Source organism: Amphiura filiformis, chromosome 1 (genome assembly GCF_039555335.1).
Source record: "Amphiura filiformis chromosome 1, Afil_fr2py, whole genome shotgun sequence".
NCBI classification, from domain to species: domain Eukaryota; kingdom Metazoa; phylum Echinodermata; class Ophiuroidea; order Amphilepidida; family Amphiuridae; genus Amphiura; species Amphiura filiformis.
Genome location: NC_092628.1, coordinates 7172443 through 7192727, shown reverse-complemented (window position 1 = coordinate 7192727; position 20285 = coordinate 7172443). Strand labels below are relative to the sequence as shown.

Here is a 20285-nt window from a genome sequence, read left to right as displayed (position 1 = left end):
ACTTGGATATATGTAATTGGCAGGGACAGGCGATTTGCGCGGAAAAAAATAGCAAATTGCGCGGAATTGCGCGGAACTCTTTTTTCAGTGCAAATCATGTATCCCTGCCCATAGGAAATAAAATAGCCAATTGCGCGGAATTGCGCGGGGAAAAAGTTCCGCGCAAATCGCCTGTCCCTGGTAATTGGTAACTGAATAAAACAATGAAGTGCTAGCATCTCATTGGCTGCCTGATTAATTTAAGCCAAGTATTCATCGGCTCTCTATTATTTGTCCTTATCATGGCACAGGGTTATAATGGTAATAACTTTCTAGTGACAAGCCGTTTTAAAGGGGATTTAAAGGTAGAAATGAAATTTGAAATGGTGTTTGTTAACATTGATCTTGTCCACATAGCCTTAGAGGATTCTGTGTCATATACTGGGGTACCCAAAAAGGTGGCTTTGTTACATTTTGATGTGCAGCTTGGATTTCAAAACACGGTCTCTTGAGTATTCTTTCACTTAAAAGATTCAATCAGGTCTTAAATTGAGGCTAATTTATTCTAGATTACTCATCTTTTTATCCTGTTTTAGAATATTTTTTAATTATTTTCTTATGACGTTTGCCATGAAATGTGCCAAGGGTGGCTGAGGATTAGGGGGAGGAGGATTAGGGGGAGGGATTCACATCGTAAATTTGATTTTAAAACCCCATTAAAAATTTGAATCTAGAAAAAAAAAAAAAAGTCTAAATGGACTCCTAGACATCTAAACCAAGTAAATAAATACAGAAGTTCATTTAAAAGACCAATACTTGCTCAGAATGATTGTAAATGTGGCAAAAAGAGTTGGGGTAACATCCTCCCTACTTTGTGATTGTTTTTGCCCGCACTCTCTCATTTTTTAACCGATTTCCATAAAAAAGGTGTCAAAATGCTCAGGAGGATGAACCACTTCAAATGAGATGGGTAGGTAAAATGTTTGAACCATTTCATTTTTTTACTATGTAACACAAAGGTACCCCAGGTTGTGACACAAGACCAGAGACAGCTTAGAGTTAACCTAACAACATTTTTAGTTCATACCTAATATGCAAGTAATCACATCCCACAGGCATTGAAAATAATAAATAAACAGGGCATTGGGCAACAAACCAAAAGATTGATGAAGCCTTTAAGTAAAACTAGCTGATCTTCTCATAAGCAAACCTAGCTGACCTCTGAGAAGATATCAAACAATTCCCACAATGCAGTTCTCTCATTTCAATTTTCCGTACTGAGTTGCTATCCAGTGCAACATGGGTTGATAGTGATGAAATATACCTCATTGAACAGAGCACATCCAGATCTTGCAAAATACCGTAAAACCCCGTCTACAAGCATATAGTGTGCTTTTGATGAAAGCTACATTAATCCAGTCGCCATTATGGAGTTTGAGCAAATAAATTACGGATCCAAGCATATACAAACAAGTATTATTTTAAGACCGATCAATTGTATTGGTATATTAACGCTTGCTTCAAATTAATTAAGCTTTTATAAAAAATACTATATATGCTTGTAGACGGGGTTTTACGGTATGTCATTTCTTGATTTTGGCCATTCTATTCTCAATTGAAATCAAAACAAAACAAAAATATTGAAAACAATATGGCCAAAGTACTTCAGTTTTCATTCATTAGGGTCATTAATCTTTTGGTTTGTCCCCTTAAATCAACATTTATTGCACACACAACAATTTTGCATTCACATAATGCCCATATTATAATTAGCAGTCACAAGCGAGTAACAGAAAAATCCTTAGTGATCAAACGGCAATGCTTCAGTCCTGACTAGCGATGTCACTAAACTGGTTGCAATTTGATGCTAGGGAATACTAGCGACTTCTGATCCATATATCGGCAATTGCTTTTTTGATCAAGTTACCGTTATATAGATGCAGAAAATGTCATCAAAAGATGCTGCACTTGTTATGACTGCTACAAAGTATGATACAGGCATAATAGATAATAGGCTAGTCCAGTTGAAATCCACACCACTCCTGTGGAAGATTTTAGAAATATCTTCAAAAGAGGGAGTATGCTTTTCAAATGTAATTGGTTAATCATTTTGAAACTCATACTCCCCCTGTATTATGGCTTTACCTATATCTTCCACAACTTGAGTAAGTATTTCAAATGGAAATTACCCAATTATCTATTGTATTCAAAACTTATACTCCCTCTGTGGAAGACTTTAGCTAAATCTTTCACAGGGGTGGTGTGGATCTTAAATGGAACAGCCCAATATAAGCTGTTACACTTCTATTACTCCATCTTCCTTGTCTTGGTCCTTCTCTCCATCATATAGCTCATTGGCTGCCTCAATTCTGAAGAGAAAACAAAGAAAAAGCAAAAGAATTACATTTATTATTGTATGAAGTGTATAGCACAAACAACTCGTTTTTACAACTTAGAGCTGGTCTCTACACTATACATATCTCTCCCTTGATAAAGAAAAGTTTTGTCTTTCTGAAACGTTGGGTTTTTAAATTTGTGTATTTATTTGTTTTTACCCCCATTGGATGTTGTGTCACATTTTTGCTGTTTTTAAACCTGTTTCAGTCGAGGCAGTTAAGCTAGTACCCCACATATTACGCCTCCAGGCACTGTAGAACCAGCAATTAGAAGAACACGGATATCACCAAAAAACAAAAACGCTCCTGGTTGGAGGCAAGAATTTTTATGCGATCCCGTAGTACCAAAATACAACTGTTTAGTAAGTCTACTAGATGACCTGACAACATAGTACAGTCTGTCCACATAGAAGTACAAACCAAATCTGTGGCATCGGGGATGCTTTGCGTCACTGCGTGTTAAAAATGCGACGTGTAAAGAGCATTGTGCGCTCGGCAAGTACAAATCGCGCAGCAGTTGGCGCACCAAAGAAGCATTTACACACACATTGCACTGAAATAATTATTCTCATACCTCCAGTTTCTGAGGTCTATTTACTTTGTACTTCTATGTGGACAGACTGTTGTTTGATGGTTACCACCCTGCAAGTTGTTTACTATTCTATGGATCGACCACTGTGAAGCGTATTTTTGCTTCTAGAATCAAAACTCAAAATCACAATGGAGACATGACATGCATAGGCAGATAACACTGTAAGAACTACTGGACATATACCTGCCTGAGCATGGACTTGGGCTTTTTGTTTGCATTGTTTTTTCCCCATTTCAAATCATTTACAGCATATTTCTTGACAGCCTGACTCTTAAGATAATCAAATCTTGTATAAGTACATACTTTTATGCTACCTTCAGTTCAAATTGTGCTTTAGGCAACAAAAACAAAGCCATGTTATACATTGTACGGGTGGACAGACCTTTCAAGTAGGGTCGGTTGGTCAGACCTTTTTATATATATATTTTCTTTTGCAAATGACCTTAAAAATCAAAATTTGCAATATTTTGAAATACAAAAAAAAACTAAAATTTTTCTAAATTTGCTTCAGATTGCTTCAATTTTTGCAATTTGTCAGGCTCATTAATACAACTATATTTGATCAAAAAAATGCATAAATCAGAATTTTGGTAAATTTGATGGTGTTTATGTTTACACTGATAGTTGCATCATATGACAAGATGGATTACACTGACTGGGAATATTAGATAACCAAATGCTTCAAAATCCTTGATTTATAGCTGTAATATAATCATAACATGTTCTCAATTGCTTCAAAATCATAAACAACAAAAACGTTGAATAACCAAACCTGTCAAAATCCAAATTTATAGCGGTATTTTGTTACCTTACAAACACACACTTACATGAAGACTGCTATGAATGAAGGAGAACCTTTAAGAAAGATTAATTAATTTAAAATTCACAAACGAGGGTAGTTTGAAAACTGAGAACACCCCTGGAAAAGGAGGATGTTTTGACTGGGCTATTCCAGTTAGAATCCATACACCCCCTATGGAAGACATGACTTTAATCTCCCACACAGGTGTAGATTTCAAATGGAGTCACCCATTCAGGTAACTCTGTTTGAAATTCACACTCCTTGTGTGGAAGATAAAGATGGGGGTATATGGATTTCAACTGGAATAGCCCATTTCCGGATGTTATAACTAGCAGCCTGCCTCATGCACACATCGTTTTCACACAATTTGTACCAGTAGGCACTTCATGCATTGTATTTCTTACATACACAAATATGAAATGCACAGCTGATACTTGTTTAATTTGCAGGGCAAAAACCACATAACTACACACAATGTCATATTTTTAGCCTAATTTTCATACACTGAGATGGAACCCCAGACCCTACTTGGCATCTGTGTTGTATGAAGGGATGGGTGGACAAGTCACTTACAGTAGGAGAAAGGAAACCTGACAACTTTACTGACAATGTTTGTTGGAAGAACTATAATGAACATTGAACAATAAAGGATAAAAAACCCAAACAGATTTGTGCGTAGTAAATATAATAATTGATATTACCACATATTGCAATGCATAGTCAATGGTCACAAGGTATATCATTGGTTAGAATTATACCAAGCCTGAACAACAAACTACAATACTTTTTTAGCAGTGATTCACTATGTCCAGACAGAGCAGTGATAGCCTGGTGAGCCCCGCCCCACAAGTCTTGTCACCAATAAGCCAAGGCTAATCACATACAACAGTGATCTCTCTCCAATTACAGGCATTGTAGTACAGTCAATCAAGTAATTGGTTGGATGAACTGAAATATTTAACCTCTACATCTATATAAAATTCAAGCAATCAGGACAAACTGATCATTTTGTGATTTGTACCAGAGCTGACAACACCACCATGGCTAAGCATGGATGTCATTGGAGTATCCCTTGTGGACTCTTAAGCTATATAGGGATAGCAATGGTGTTACACTTGGTTTTATTTGTGTGTGGTGAGATTACGACTGTTAGCGGACAAGACCAAGATGAGATGACATGTGATCAAGACTATAAAGCGGACATGAATAACAGCTTCATATGTCGGGTGAATTGCTCATCTAACTGTACCTGCACCTTGGATAACGCCACCATAGTCAGTAATTGTACTGATGGAAATGTGTCTATAACTCAAGTTCTGTATCCATCAGATGATATGTATAAACTTGACTGGCATGGCAGTACTTTGCATAGCATAAAACCCATGGCATTTGAAAGGTTTGGAAGATCCTTAGAAGTACTGTATCTGAGTGGTATTGCATTACAAGAGATACAACCTGGTGTGTTTGAAGGACTGGCAAGTCTGGAGAGGTTATACCTGTATGACAATGCATTGCAAGAGATACAGCCTGGTGTGTTTGAAGGACTGGCAAGTCTGGAGAGGTTATACCTGTATGACAATGCATTGCAAGAGATACAGCCTGGTGTGTTTGAAGGACTGGCAAGTCTGGAGAGGTTATACCTGTATGACAATGCATTGCAAGAGATACAGCCTGGTGTGTTTGAAGGACTGGCAAGTCTGGAGAGGTTATACCTGTATGACAATGCATTGCAAGAGATTCAGCCTGGTGTGTTTGAAGGACTGACAAGTCTGGAGAGGTTATACCTGTATAACAATGCATTGCAAGAGATACAGCCTGGTGTGTTTGAAGGACTGGCAAGTCTGAAGGGGTTATTCCTGAATAACAATGCATTGCAAGAGATACAGCCTGGTGTGTTTGAAGGACTGGCAAGTCTGAAGTTGTTATTCCTGGATAACAATGCATTGCAAGATATACACCCCGGTGTGTTTGAAGGACTGGCAAGTCTGGAGTTGTTATTCCTGGATAACAATGCATTGCAAGAGATACAGCCCGGTGTGTTTGAAGGACTGGCAAGTCTGGAGTTGTTATTCCTGGATAACAATGCATTGCAAAAGATACAGCCTGGTGTGTTTGAAGGACTGGCAAGTCTGGAGGTGTTACACCTGTCTAACAATGCATTGCAAGAGATACACCCCGGTGTGTTTGAAGGACTGGCAAGACTGGAGATGTTAAACTTGCACAGCAATTTCTTAAGTAAGCTAGTGCTCAACATTTTTGGATCACTGAGGAGCCTACAATTTCTGTGGTTAGACAATAACACGCTACACTCTCTCCATCCTAGCACATTTCAAAACCAAACCAGTCTCAAAGAGCTGAGACTTGATCGCAACCAGCTTCATTATCTTCCAAGAAACATTTTTGACAGTCTCATTCACTTAAAGTTTTTAAACATATCTCATAATTATTTGGATCAAATTCCTATACTTTCAAAGTGTACTTCTTTAAGAGCAGTAAACATCAAAGCTAACCCACTGCTGTGGATATACAGTGACATATTTTCAGGGTTAAATAATGATACAGTCACGTTAGTCACCAAAGCTGCAACATGTTGTTATGCATCATCTGTCCAGTGTGTAAGTAATGAGCCACCTTCTTCATTTCTAACATGTGAGCACATGTTAGTGTTTGACCTCCTTCGAATTGTCATGTGGTTTATGAGTATTATAGGTATCTTTGGAAATATGTTTGCGCTTTACACCAGATTTAGGCACAAGCGGGAAAGTAACAAGGTCCAGTTTCTTCTCATCACAAACCTCTCAATATCTGATCTCACTATGTGCATATACCTTATCATTTTGCTTTCAGCAGATGGGTATTATGCACATTTTTTCCCATCTAATTCCGAAACCTGGCAAAGAAGCATGCTGTGCAGATTTGCTGGGGCCTTATCTGTATTATCTAATGAGGCTTCAGCTTTCTTTGTAACATTTATAAGCATAGATAGGTTTCTTGGCATTAAGTACCCATTCGGTGGTCGCCGCTTGGGTACAACATTATCACGTTCAATAGTAGGCATGCTTTGGTTAGTTGCCGTTAGTTTCAGCATTGCCGCATTTGTATTGTCAGGCACAGATTCTGATGTGTACAGAAATTCAGAGGTTTGTGTTGGACTTCCAATTACAAACCTCAAGGTTTATAATGAAAGTTTAGTTGCCATTAAATATGAAACCAAACAAGGTGTATATGATGAAATAGCTTACTACACAAACAACATCCTTGACTCTACCAAAGTGACCATGTATCTATCCACAGCCATGTTTACTGGTCTCAACTTGGTCTGTTTCTTAGTAGTTGGTTTCTGTTACATAAAAATTTTCATCATTGCTAGAAAAACTAGCAGAGATTGCGGACGTTCTCGACAATCGAATGAAGAAATACGCATGGCAATGAAAATGTCTCTGCTTGTCCTCACAGACCTTTGTTGTTGGGTGCCAATTGGCATTGTATCGATCCTTGTCCAGGCTGGTGCTGTAGAAGTCAGTCCTACAGCTTATGCCTGGATAGTAACATTTGTTCTGCCAATCAATTCTACCATCAACCCATTTCTGTACACCTTTGCAGGGCTTTTATTTAACAAAGAGAAATGCCCATGTTGTAAAAACAGAGGTCTAGAAGAGAACATCCCGATGAGGGAAATTGCTGGGTGAGGACATTAAATAAAAAAGACAAAGAAAAAAATCGCTAATTGCAGACAAAGTTGAGGTAAAAGTGAAAATAACATTGTTGTGAAACTTGTGATAATGACATAAATTGCATCCCACTATAAGCTATGTGTATATTTCTGTCAACAGAGGGCGATGTTACAGATTTTCTTACAATTAATGCTCTGCGTGCTAGCCATAGTTTTGAGATATTTTCTCAAAATATACAAGAACTATCTTAAGTACTGAACCAATACTAGGCTTGTTTAAACTCATTTTAATGTATTTTTATGCTGATGCCAAATATGGTCATGTAAATGTACAATTCTGAAATTTTCAAATGTTTAAAGAAAATTTGAAACTTATCGTCTGCAGTCGACACCTGAATGGAGAGGGTTTGGGCATATTTTGTCTCAGTCACAACTTGCGCTCTTGTGTTAAATAGGGATGGATTGTCAATTTTGTGCATCAAATACTTCTTAACCAGAAATCATTCATCTAATAATTTAGTTCCTAATTTAATTCTAACTTAGTTTGTTATTTAGCTCTAGTTTGAATATGTATTTTACTGTAAATATTTTAATAAATATTACTCTTCAAGCTTCAAACTATATTGTTTTATTATATTATTCGTGTAAAATAGTGTTGTACATATTTTGTGTAAGTAACTTAAATCTTATCATATGCATGCTGGCCTGCTTGGAACGCAGTGTAGTTATAAACTCAATAAATGTTTTACCCAAAAAACCCATCAGTTTTGCACTATCCAGATCATGGCTATAATTAGAGATTGGCTTCCCTTGATATGCTTCCCATTAGTCAAGAAGCATGGAGAATCCTGTGAGCTGGTTGTGATTAAGGTGCAGCTTTAATATCGTCAACTGACCTCAAAGAATAGGAAAAACTTTGGTGGCAAAAATGCACCTTGCTCAGAAGCAGCTCTAGGTGAAGTGAGGTAACGATCCACTCCCTGAAAAACATGTGAGCCAAAGGCGAGCACATCGCCAAATTTGTGGAAGTGCAAGGGGATTTGTCCGGGAAATAGGCTGCATGCAGGGTATCACCCCCCCTCAAAAAAAATTATCGAATTATCATCATCCAATCCCGGAAATGTAAAAAAAAAAACAATTAAAAATTAAAATTAAAAAAAAAAAAGAAAAAAAGTGACATCTCATCACTCTAGTTCATGGGGAGAAATCCTGTCTCCTTCGGTGTGATCTCTGTTTTGCTGTGTTGTTTTTGCAGAGTTTTTAGGTTTAGCCACTTTGAAAGTGACTTTTGTTACTCTTGGCTATCCTGCCAGAGGCTCTGTGTCTTGTTCTCCTGTTTTTGCACACGAGGGAGTCTTGGATTCCTCATCATGGACTGGAGTCTTGCCTTTTAATATCTCCTATATGAAAATAACTCATGTTAATTGCTGGTCAATTGAAAATGTTATATACTTTTAATATTGTGCAATCATTGTATATGTTTTACTGTATGTTTAATGTTTTTTTATCTGGCAAATAAAATGAAATGAAATGAAATGAAATGAAAACAAAGCAATGCTGAGGATAGCTATTAACCTCCCACTTAAAAGCTCTGTAAATGCTGGTTTGAAGCCACATGTGCTGGTAGGACATTCCAAATGCCTGTAGAGTATGGGAGAAATGATCTTACTTTTCATCTTGTTCCTTGACACTATTCCTGATATCTGGATCTGGTTCCTCTGTGTTTTCTAAACTGAGTAAGTCTGGTGGTACATCCTGCATCTGTACACTAGGTGCTGCAGCTATACACTTGAGATTCTCTTGCACTGTTTGCCTAGCCTGGTCTATATACTGTGAAATGGATGACATACAACAAGAGCTATTATAGCACAACTTACGTTACAAAGAACAGTAATTTGCTACACCATACCTGCCAACATTTGAGAAACCGGGACACTTCTACAGGGTTGGGGAGTGGCATCGGATCAAAAATGCGGAAATTTACCTCTCAGTTGTAATCACGATTTAGCCATTCCCAAAAAACGGGACAAACTTGTTTGTTTTTTACTGTCCGGACACACAGATAAGGGGACAAATCAGCATAAAACGGGACAGTTGGCAGGCAGGCTACACAGTTGTTAAGTTCTTACACCAATGACCAATCAATAGAGGTAGTCATTGTGACGTCAACGCCGCCATCTAGTGGGTACTGAGTGCTAAGATCACCGCGTTGACGCTTGACTGAAGAAGTGCGTCAGGCGCTGCGACTTTCGCGTAATCGGGGTGTAATGTCTAACGCATAACATACAGAACGGCAGTACCCACAAGATGGCGGATCCCGCAGAAAAGGCTGACGGCCTCTATATACTGAAGAAATGGGATATGATACATGAAAATAAATACATTTAACCAAAAGGTCAGAAGGTATTGTAAAAATGTTGAGAAAGATTAAGGCTATTTCCTCCATAGGTGGTGTATGGATTTCACCTAAAATAGCCCTTTTTTGTCTTACCTGTTTGGTATTAAGGTTGTCTATCCTTGTAGTTGTATCTGGATGTAATGTGAAGTCTGGTGCAAAGTACTCAAAATAATCTACACAGTAAAGAAACCACACAAAATATATTTCATTAGTTTTTACTTTGGTTGCTACTTGGTAGACGCTGATTTACAATGGCAGGAGCGTGGTTAGGGTAAGGGTAAGGGTAAGGGCAAGCAAGAGGGAGAGAGAGAGAGAGAGAGAGAGAGAGAGAGAGAAAGAGAGAAGGAGAGGGAAAGAGAATTATTACAATTCCCAGCAAACACAAAACGTTTTACACAAAATATTTTATCGTGTGGTTATATTAAAGGGTGCAAAACATTTTTGTAAATGTGATGCACAACATGCAAACATAACATTATTTATGAGTTGACACAATATTTTGCTCAGATGTTTGCCTAAAATTTTTTCAATAACATAATGACAACATTATAAAAATGTTCATGAAAGTTCATCTGTGTTGGTATAAATCATGATTTTGATTTAAACTTTTGATCCAAACACAAAGAATTAATTCCTACCTCGGAATTTTCAGATGGTACTCCATCTTTCATCAGCGAGTGAGTGACTGTATCAGGTCCTGATCATTTTGACCTTTGACCTCATAACAGACTCGTAGACTTATAAAAATGTTGTTGTAGTGTTTTTTCATTCAAAATATTTGAAAAACCTGTTCATGACCTTTATATAGCCTGACATTTAAACATATTAAAACAATTTGATGAAAACCAAAAACGTGTTTATATAAACATGTTTATAACATTTTAAGAACATTTTTTTGTTTGCTGGGTTACACAGACCCCAAAATCAATTTCACAAATGAGGTGCCATTAACTAAATTGTCTTTATCCTAGTGTTTTCAAATATCTACTAATACTTCTCGGCGTATTTATTATATCGGCTGGGTTACTTTAAAGCCATGATTTCTCCGTGATACGGAAAAACAGAAAAATTCACGGAATTCGGGGTTTGCTCACCGAAATTTGAAAATGCCACAAAATAGTGAAAAATTGTGTAAAATTTTTAACTTTTGTGTTGATTTGCAAAAGAAAACAAAGAAAAGTGATAATTTAGCAGTAATCAACCATTAAACAATCCATTCTAGCATTTATACAAGGCTTAAGATGCAAGATTCTGGCCGATACAGCTATCGGAAGTACGCACAAGACAATTGATGATGCTTAATTCTAATGGGGATGTTGAGGGGAGACTACAGTAAAAAGGTACATATAATTATACAAGACAAATAACACTTTTAAAAACATGCTTGTATTCACTTTTCAATGCTTTATAATGTAAAACGGAAAATCACAGAATCGTCCAATTTGTAACACGGAATTTAAATTTTGTAACACAGAAAAATCATGGCTTTAGGTTACTTTTTGTGAGGTTGTTACTTACCAGTGTAGGGTAATTCATTACTGATTTCCTCATCAAGTAAAAGTGATGTTTCATGTGTCCTGAAACAAAAAATATAATACATACAATTGGTATTATTTTTCCTTATACCCTCTTGTGAAATATTTTAACTCTTTTTTTTTGGCAGTTGAATCCTGGTTCTCTGGTTTTAATTATGTAATTACACCTTAAATCATACTTACCAACACCTTGCTACATTCCTGACTGTATAACCACCACCTCCTAGAACTAATGTAGGTACATTGAAACTCTTGACAAATTGTACACACTCTCCATGTCCCTTGATACTAAGATTGAAACATCCTAATCTGTCGCAGCCTAGTGAGTCTGCACCACACTGAAATGGAAACAGGCAAATATAATGTGAACAAAAATCAGAAAGTAAAACTGGCAAGTTGTAATCTGTCTTTCGCAGTTGGCTAAAAAAAACAAGAACACAAACTGAATAAACAAGCAAAACAAATGTAAAAAAAGAATACAAAAGATTTCTTAATAAACAAAAACCTAATGGACTAAGAATAAGCCCAATTGCCATTGCAACTTCCGGTTTTTAAGAGCAGTTTTGGGACACTTTGACCTCTGACATACCGCTAAAATTGCTGTAATTATTAATTTATTATTGTAATAATGTTATCATATAATAAATAATAAAATAATTCATTTATACAACAACCAAATTTCTGAGTTTGTTTTTATTCTAGTAACATGTTTGAAGTTATATTTTGTAGGCACAAAACCCCAATTTTTCTGAATTTTCCTGATAAGTCAAAGGACAAAGTGTCACAAAACTGCAAAAACTGTCCCACAATGCATTGCAAACTTCCAATGCCGATTGGGCTTATTGTGCACACATAGCAAATGATTTGTAGTGTCCTGTTGCTCAGAGTGAAACACCTTAACCTACTACAGATCCTGGCAGAATGGTTTGCACACATTGATGAAATTTAAAACCACCACAATGTATGATCTTTATTGCATAGGGTCTATACAGAGTACACAAGTAAATGTTCATTTAAATTTCCTGGCAGGATCTACCTAGGCTTAGAAAACGCAATCTCCATTTCTTGCTGTGAATCTCGCTTTTTATTTTTTTCCGCTTTTAAAAGAGTTGTTTCTTCCACAAAAAAACTTTTTCTGTGCCGGATGTATGCAGAATTCGACAACCATTACAACTGGATAAGTGTAAGCTTGACCTGATATTCCGGCATGAATGTGCAAAAACGGTCCACTTTCTGGCACATATAAGCAACACCACAAATGATATTCTTTATTTACTACTCAAATCATTCAGTATATTGACCTTTTCTAGAAACACTGCATCTTCTAGAAACACCACCAGTGTTGCTGGATCAAGTCATCACTCATGACTATGAAACCAGACAAGTAGGTTTCGAAATGTCGAGTTTCCATAAAATGTGAGTACTTTGTACATGGATATGTTTTATAGAACTTTAGCTTCAAATTGACCTATTCAGCTGATTCTAATTTTTTTTTGCCAATTTTGGGGCATAAGTCTCACTTTTTCTCCCATTTTGCAGTTGCCATCATGCATTTTTGACCATTTTGAGTGGCTTTCTCACCTGTAATACTATACACGTTGGTCTGTAGAAATCCATAACACTCTGTATGACAGGTTTGAAGAGACCAAAATACATGGTGTCATCTATGCCATCCTTGAGAGGGACATTGACTGAGTAATATCTGCCGCTCTCCATGCCAATTTCATACATGTCACCTTAAAGATTGAAACAATAGCAATGATATTATGAAATAATTATGGTATTATCTTAATTTTTAGGCCAAAAAAAAATCAAATGAAAATTGACAAAAACATTTTTTTACTGTACAAATGAATACCGACCCTAATTTTGGATTTTCAGGTTTTTTTACCTGTCGTATTTGTGAAAAGTCTAATACTTTAAAAAATGAAAATTAAAGTTTTGCTTATTTTGGCACAACCTTTATTGCATAGCGTCTATACAGGCAGCAACTTGTGCTCATTAATCTGTTAAGTTCATCTACATTTTCTGGCACAATCTAAATTAATGCTTTGCTTAATGACAATTCTAAACAATCTAGAACATGAATTTCTGTAATATTAACAACTTTTTCTGAAAGCATAATTTTTGGAAAATGTAATTATTTTTGACTTAATGATACCTCATTCGGCACAATGTGACTCTATTTTGCCAAGTTATACCTGTTTGAATGGAAAAATGAGAGCATTTCAATAGTGACAAATAAGGGATATTTCCCCCTTCAGGGTGATTCCTACCAGCTATTGAAGCAGGTTCATTACAGTGACAGATCAACACTCACTCACCATGCTCATTAATTAGCGCATTTTTCAAGAAAATTCTATGCAAATTTTTGTCACTTTTGAAATGCTCTTTTTTTTCAATCAAATTGTATAATTTTGAGAAATAAAGTTGCATCGTGCTATAAGCAGAACAAAATTCTCCATTTATTGACTACTCTATTTGGTAATTTAAGTTTAGCGTCTTCAAGATATTGCTTTTGTTTTAAGTGAACAGATACCTTTCGTGCGCAGCATATGTGAATGTCATGTTCTTGAAGGTAAACAAGAAATATTAGAAATTATACCAACCTGTTCCTGGGAAGAAGTGGTTGCCATATTTATGGAAGGATACTGTCATGACTCTGTCTGTGAGGTAGAATGCCTCCTGTACACCATCCCCATGGTGAATATCTATGTCAATATATAACACTCTAGGGTGGTATCTGAAATAATTAGAGAATAAAAGATAGGATTTTGTCTTTTGCCTATCCAATATCGTGTCATAATGGATGGGCTGGCCAATATTTTGAGTAGCCGGTATCCACTACGATTAATGTAATTTTTGCGAGAAAAACTGCCTTTTTTCAGAAAAAAATAAAGTTACTTTTGTGAGGACATCCGTGTTGTTTTAAATGAACGAAACCATCACGAACATCTAAGCCGCCGAATCGCGTTTTAGTTCTCGCATGTGTATTACGCGAACGCATTATCGCGCAATCATTGAGGAGCAACAAGCGTGCCACCGTTGTGTGGCGGCGCGCGCCCTGACTAATATCATTATCAACTATTGTGAGATACTATACACCAGAAAACCAATCAAATTACGTGAATTCTTTACAAGACGCACCCATTGAATAAGAATAGTAGACAATATATGACAGGATAATGATATTTATGTGCGACTACTTACCTTAAGAACAGGGTCTTAGCTAGGATTTGACGTACAAGTACCCGTCATTTTCACCAAAATTCCCTGTCCAAAATTTGACTCAAAATATAAACCAGATCTCGGCACCTACTGGGGGTTCAGTCAGTTCAAATAGATATTGCTATAACCTTGCTTTATTAGTTTGGTCTTGTTTTGAGTTCACTGAACTTATTCAAGTTTTTAATTTGGCATGTTGCAGAAGCATTAATCTTGCCTGTCCCAGGAGCAAACTGCCCATCCAAAATGATGGGTGCCTGGCTAAGACACTGCTCTTCAAGAATATTAAAGGTTTTTAAACACTTGAGAAATTCCTGCAATCTTATTGATTTATAGATTATAATCTTTGTTCATCAAGTTTGGTAATTGTGAACATATTTTACACTTTCTCTGTTTTTGCACTAGTGAACCACCAACTTTTTAAAAGCTGGTATTGTTGTCAGCCACATTAAGACATTTATGATCCACTGCTTGAGTCTGACATCACCAATGGAAGCGACATCCTTCTGATAGTCAGCTGGTTGGCTATTCCAGTTGAAATCCATACACCTCTATGGAAGACATGACCTTAATCTTCCACACAGGGGGTGTGCATTTCAAATGGGTTATCTAAATAGGTGACTCCATTTGAAATCTACACCATGTGTGTGGGAGATTAAGGTCATAAATTCCAGAGGGTGTATGGATTTCAACTGGAATAGCACAAAACCAGCTTTGATAAAGTCTGTTCACAAAACAACCAAGTTCCTTATGATGTATCTTATGATATGGAGCATGTGACACAAGCTGGTCCATGGGGGCCAAAGGCAGCAAATTTGAAATTGAGATATACACAAAAATATGGAGCAATAAAAACAATAAAATACATAAGAAAATAGACATCACAATTCACAAAACTTCAGAACTTTAGAACCAAGTATGCTAGACCTTCAGTGTTTTCAGTATATGATATAAATGGTTGTATAAGGTAATAGGGAACTCACTTTTCAAAAATGCATCCTTTGGCCCCCATGGAGCAGATCGTGTCACAAATGAGAAAATGGAACTTACTTGAGTAATTCTAGAATAGAGATGACTATATCATTGACATAACAGAAACCAGATGCTTCAAATTTCTTTGCGTGATGGAGCCCGCCGGCCCAATTGATTGCTATATCACATAACTGGCAAATAAAACAAACAAAAAACAGTTGTAACATGTAAGTTAAAATTCAATTGCTTTGTTTTCCATACTCATCAAACCCGATTCTTGCAAATCATGGGTTAGCATTTTTTTTGATAAAAAAATTTAGGAAAAACAAATCCAGAAAAATGCTTGAGACAGTCTGACATCACTACAGGAAGTGACATCTTTCTGCCGGTCAGCTGGTTGGCTATTCCAGTTGCCCCTTTGCCCACCTGGTCCCCCTCTGAAAAAAATACCAGCTACATTACTGGATGCATATTTACAACACTAGTTTTCAAGACAACTGGCTACTCCAGTTGAAATCCATGACCTTGTTCTCCCATGCAGGGGGTGTAGATTTCAACTGGTGTCATCCGTTCAGGTTTTACCCATTTGAAATTCCCACTCTCTATGTGGGAGATTAAGGTCATGTCTTCCATAGAGGGGGTATGTATGTTACATCTGGAATAGCCTTCACAAGTCCATGATAACATTTTGGTACAACAAACCACTAGGATAGAACTTTTATGACAAAGTTTGATCATTTTCATAAAATGTTGCCTCCAACGAAAGGTACATTTGCGCCTTTGCCCACCCTGGCTCCCCTCGGAAAGAAATCCTGGCTATGCTACTGGATGCATATTCACAACACATAGTTTTCAAGACAATGGGTTACTACAGTTGAAATCCATACACCCGCTAGGGAAGACATGACCTTAATCTTACAACACAGGAAGTGTGAATTTCAAATAGGGTTACCTGAATAAGCGACTCCATTTGAAATCTAACACCCCCTGTATAAAAGATTAAAGTCATGTCTTTCATAGGGGGGTGTATGGATTTTAACTGAATTAGCCCAATGGTTACCTACTTACATTATTATTTAACTTTGTTGCTCCTTCTAATGATGCGCCAGTGTACATTGAGCAGAAGTCAAATAAACCAGGGAAGACAGGACAATCATCACCTACGTTGAAATGACTAAGACTCTTAGTGAAATTCTGTATATTTTGTGGTGTAACTCGCTGTAGAAAATCTATGTAATCCTCTGAATGGAATCTGCACATGTCATGTACACTAGCTCTGTATGGTCTGTATACCTGTAAATAAGAAAAAAAATGTACAAAAACGTAAAGGTCATGGGTGGTAGTATTCTTTTAATGATGTTTTGTACTTTGCATTGAGGCCTATCACTAAAATAATCTGGTTCCCAGTTTTGAGCGGAGAAACTAGATCTAAAAATGCATTGGATTTGTACACAGTAGGCCTATATCTTTTTAAAATAAATTCTGAAGATATTACAAAAGTTTCAAATCTGTCCCTGTTAGATTCAAAATTGTAAGTTTTTGGTGATTTTTTCCCATATTTTATTAAAATCAACCACAAATGATTGCAGCACTTGGCAAAGGTCTCTCCAAATATGTGAAAAAAATTAAAATTGCCAAAAAAAAAAAAAAAAATGGAAATCAAGTAGGGAATTGGAAAGATTTTTCAATTCAATTCATATTTATAAATTAAGATGATTGGCTACACAAAATACGATACCTTTCAAATCCAATTTTTCCACGGGAAAGGTATTTTAAGCATACCCAAGAAGAGTGCAACAGTAATTTTTACAAAGGTCGCGCATGTTAATAATTTGACCTTTAATGGAAAACGCTCATGACGGCCCTCCGACTGCAAGAGGTTATTACTCATTTGACCTTGTGTAACTTGTGCAATTGAAATATAATGTGTATATCACACATTTTGTTTGAGTAGTAATATACCATAAATGTAGCGCTAATGTTGTGGTTTGCTTGAAATCTCATGGTGTAATTATTAATAAAATTTCTTATAGAAAATATCGGTAAACACTGGATCAGGGGAGGTCATGGTTAGGGTCAGGGTTGGGTTTAGAGTTAGGGAGGTCCTTCTCATCGCCCCGATCCAAAGTTACCGAAAATATCAGATTACCTACCTGTAATTTTTTGTAAAGGCCATAACTAAGGACCAAATTGTGTGTTAGGGATAATCTGTGTGGTTTCATAGGATGTCCAGGACCTGAAAAACAAACAAACAAATGGCACGTAATTAATATAATAGTCATGCGTCTTGTTTCCGAGACTATTAAGACAACAAAGGCAGATTTTTAATTTAATAATGAAAGAGTCGCCTCATCACTAGCCAAAAATGCAATGTGATGGTAAACTAACACAATACATTTTTATATTTACACAGAAATTTAAAAGAAAAGGGTTGTCAAGGAAACCTACATAAATATGTTGTCTATACTACACTTGACCCAAATATATGATTTTTTTTGTGATGAGACAATTGCACATGTATGGAATTTTAGAGGGATTGTGATAGCAGTTCCACATAGAAAAGCTGCACTATAATGGGATATATGCTGTTTTGTTTTTTAATTGATGCATTAAATGTTGGCTGAATATTTTTGATGAAAGTCAATCTTTGACAAGATGTAACTTACACCCATCGAATGTTTGTCATCGGCCCATGGATTCGATCCATGTAGATGTAACTTTGCTACGGAAAGAGCTATGACAAAATGGTTTTCAGACTTTCAGTTTTGACTTTCTTTACTCAAGGGCTTTAATTTGATATACAAAATGATGCAGTTTGATGGCAAATTTGAATTCACATTTCAATTTTCATAATAATAAAAAAGGGGTTGTTTTTGGCCAAATTTTGTCCTTGATTTTGCATGAAAAAAAGGGGATAAATTTGATGAAAAATCATTGCAAATGGGGTCTTTGAAAGATTTGGCAACTCTCATGGTTGCCAACTTTTGTGTTGAGTGGGGGGATGACCGATGCATGCCAATTCAACTGCAAAACTGCACAAACGATCGCCAATCAATCATGATTTAGGGGTTCATTCATATATTTTCATGACTAAGCGGTTGTTTATGCCCGAGGGCCGCTTATGCCCGAGGGCATAAACAACCGCTTAGTCATGAAAATATATGAATGAACCCCGCTCTCATACATACCAGAACATTTTGTGATTCTTATTTCATCAAAATATTAACAAAAAATAACAAGAAGCATCATTAAAAACCATGAATTTCGTTCGTTCTCCCTACCACTGCAATCGCACAAACGATCGCCAATCAATCATGATTTAGGGGTTCATTCATATATTTTCATGACTAAACGGTTGTTTATGCCCGAGGGCCGCTTGCCCGAGGGCATAAACAACCGCTTAGTCATGAAAATATATGAATGAACCCTGCTCATACATACCAGAACATTTTGTGATTCTTATTTCATCAAAATATTAACAAAAATAACAAGAAACATCATTAAAACCATGAATTTCGTTCGTTCTCCCTACCACTGCAATCGCACATCCGGGCCACCGGGCATAAACGCTGTTTATGCCCGGCTCTCGACCAATCACGCGCGCCGTTATATAGCGTGTATGTATGAACATGGAATGGATCGCTTTCTTCCGGCAGTGCTTTTCAAAACAAAAGCGATGCATCGCATTTGCTATCACCATGCACCATCGATCTAGTATAAATTCAGCTTTACACCACAATAAAAAAATTATGTATTGTTTTGGAAAAGCGTGTCCTATAATTCTATTGTTTCATTCTCAATCTCATCAATCGATTTCCGCTAATACGCACTCACCCCCACACGTACGTACACACACCGGCTGTGAATAGGGGCAAGCCTACACAAAAAAGTTTTTGTTCTTACTATACAAGTGGAACTTCATCACAACATTTCGATGGGACCCCATTAATAATCTTTGCTAAAATTTAGGACAAATTATTAATTTTTTTATTTTCCACATAGAATTTCCTTGAATTTCACTCACCATAGTGAAAATTCCCCACATCGGAATCATAAAAGTAGGCTATTTTTTTGTTCGACATCTTCGCTTCGGCTTTCTCCAATGAATTCGTGTGTTGCTGTAATTGTTCCGTGAACTTTATACTCCAGTAATGTGAACATCAGTAAGAAAAATATTGATTTTCCCAATATAATTGATTATATAAAATTCAAGTGACAATCCTACATAAAATTTAACAATTCTTAGGACGTTCACTAAACATGACCTGAATTTTAAATGGTTTTAGGAGGAAAAAAATAAGATTACCGTGATGCTTTGCGTAATGTAAACAGTGATGCCAACGCCGCGCCTTAGGCGCACAATTGGGCTACTTGGCGATCACTTGCCGCTACTCAAAAAAGCATGCCGCTACTTGTCTAAAATTGGGCTACTTTTGCCAGTCTCAGGCCGCGGCACTAATTTGATGTATTTTCCTTTCAATTTAGCCGATTTATAAAGGTTTCGAGTCTTTGAAGCTCCAAATTGAAATTACAATGGGTTTTGTGACCATTTATTGATCGGTCAGTAACTTCCCAGTAAGTACCGGAAGTTTCAAAGTCAAGTGCTTTTCCGCCCAATTGGGTGTTTTGCGTTCTAAATTCGGGTAAATCCGCCCAAATATCCGGTATTGGGCGCTTTTTTGGAAGCTTAAAAAATTGGGCTACTTGAGAATC

At 36.7% G+C, this 20285-nt stretch overlaps 1 protein-coding gene across 1 annotated transcript; it reads right to left on the bottom strand.

The window, feature by feature from the left end:
* Nucleotides 1-815: 815 nt before the first annotated feature.
* Nucleotides 816-19704, bottom strand: LOC140138126 (histone deacetylase 3-like). Its single transcript, XM_072160353.1, has 11 exons — nucleotides 19597-19704; nucleotides 17726-17808; nucleotides 16641-16865; nucleotides 15651-15763; nucleotides 13985-14118; nucleotides 12957-13111; nucleotides 11559-11713; nucleotides 11359-11417; nucleotides 9934-10013; nucleotides 9112-9272; nucleotides 816-2348 (listed from the first exon to the last, which is right to left on the bottom strand). Exons 1-11 carry the CDS (start codon nucleotides 19652-19654, stop codon nucleotides 2276-2278), a joined length of 1296 nt encoding a protein of 431 aa, XP_072016454.1. The 5' UTR covers nucleotides 19655-19704; the 3' UTR covers nucleotides 816-2275.
* Nucleotides 19705-20285: the final 581 nt, after the last annotated feature.

Coding starts and splice junctions, on each gene's coding strand:
- LOC140138126 (XM_072160353.1), bottom strand. CDS start 19,654: ATGTCGAACAAAAAAATAGCCTACTTTTATGATTCCGATGTGGGGAAT. Junction 17,809..19,596: donor TGTGGGGAATTTTCACTATG/GTGAGTGAAATT, acceptor TTTGTTTTTCAG/GTCCTGGACATCCTATGAAA. Junction 13,112..13,984: donor CCACTTCTTCCCAGGAACAG/GTTGGTATAATT, acceptor TCAATCTTTAAG/GTGACATGTATGAAATTGGC.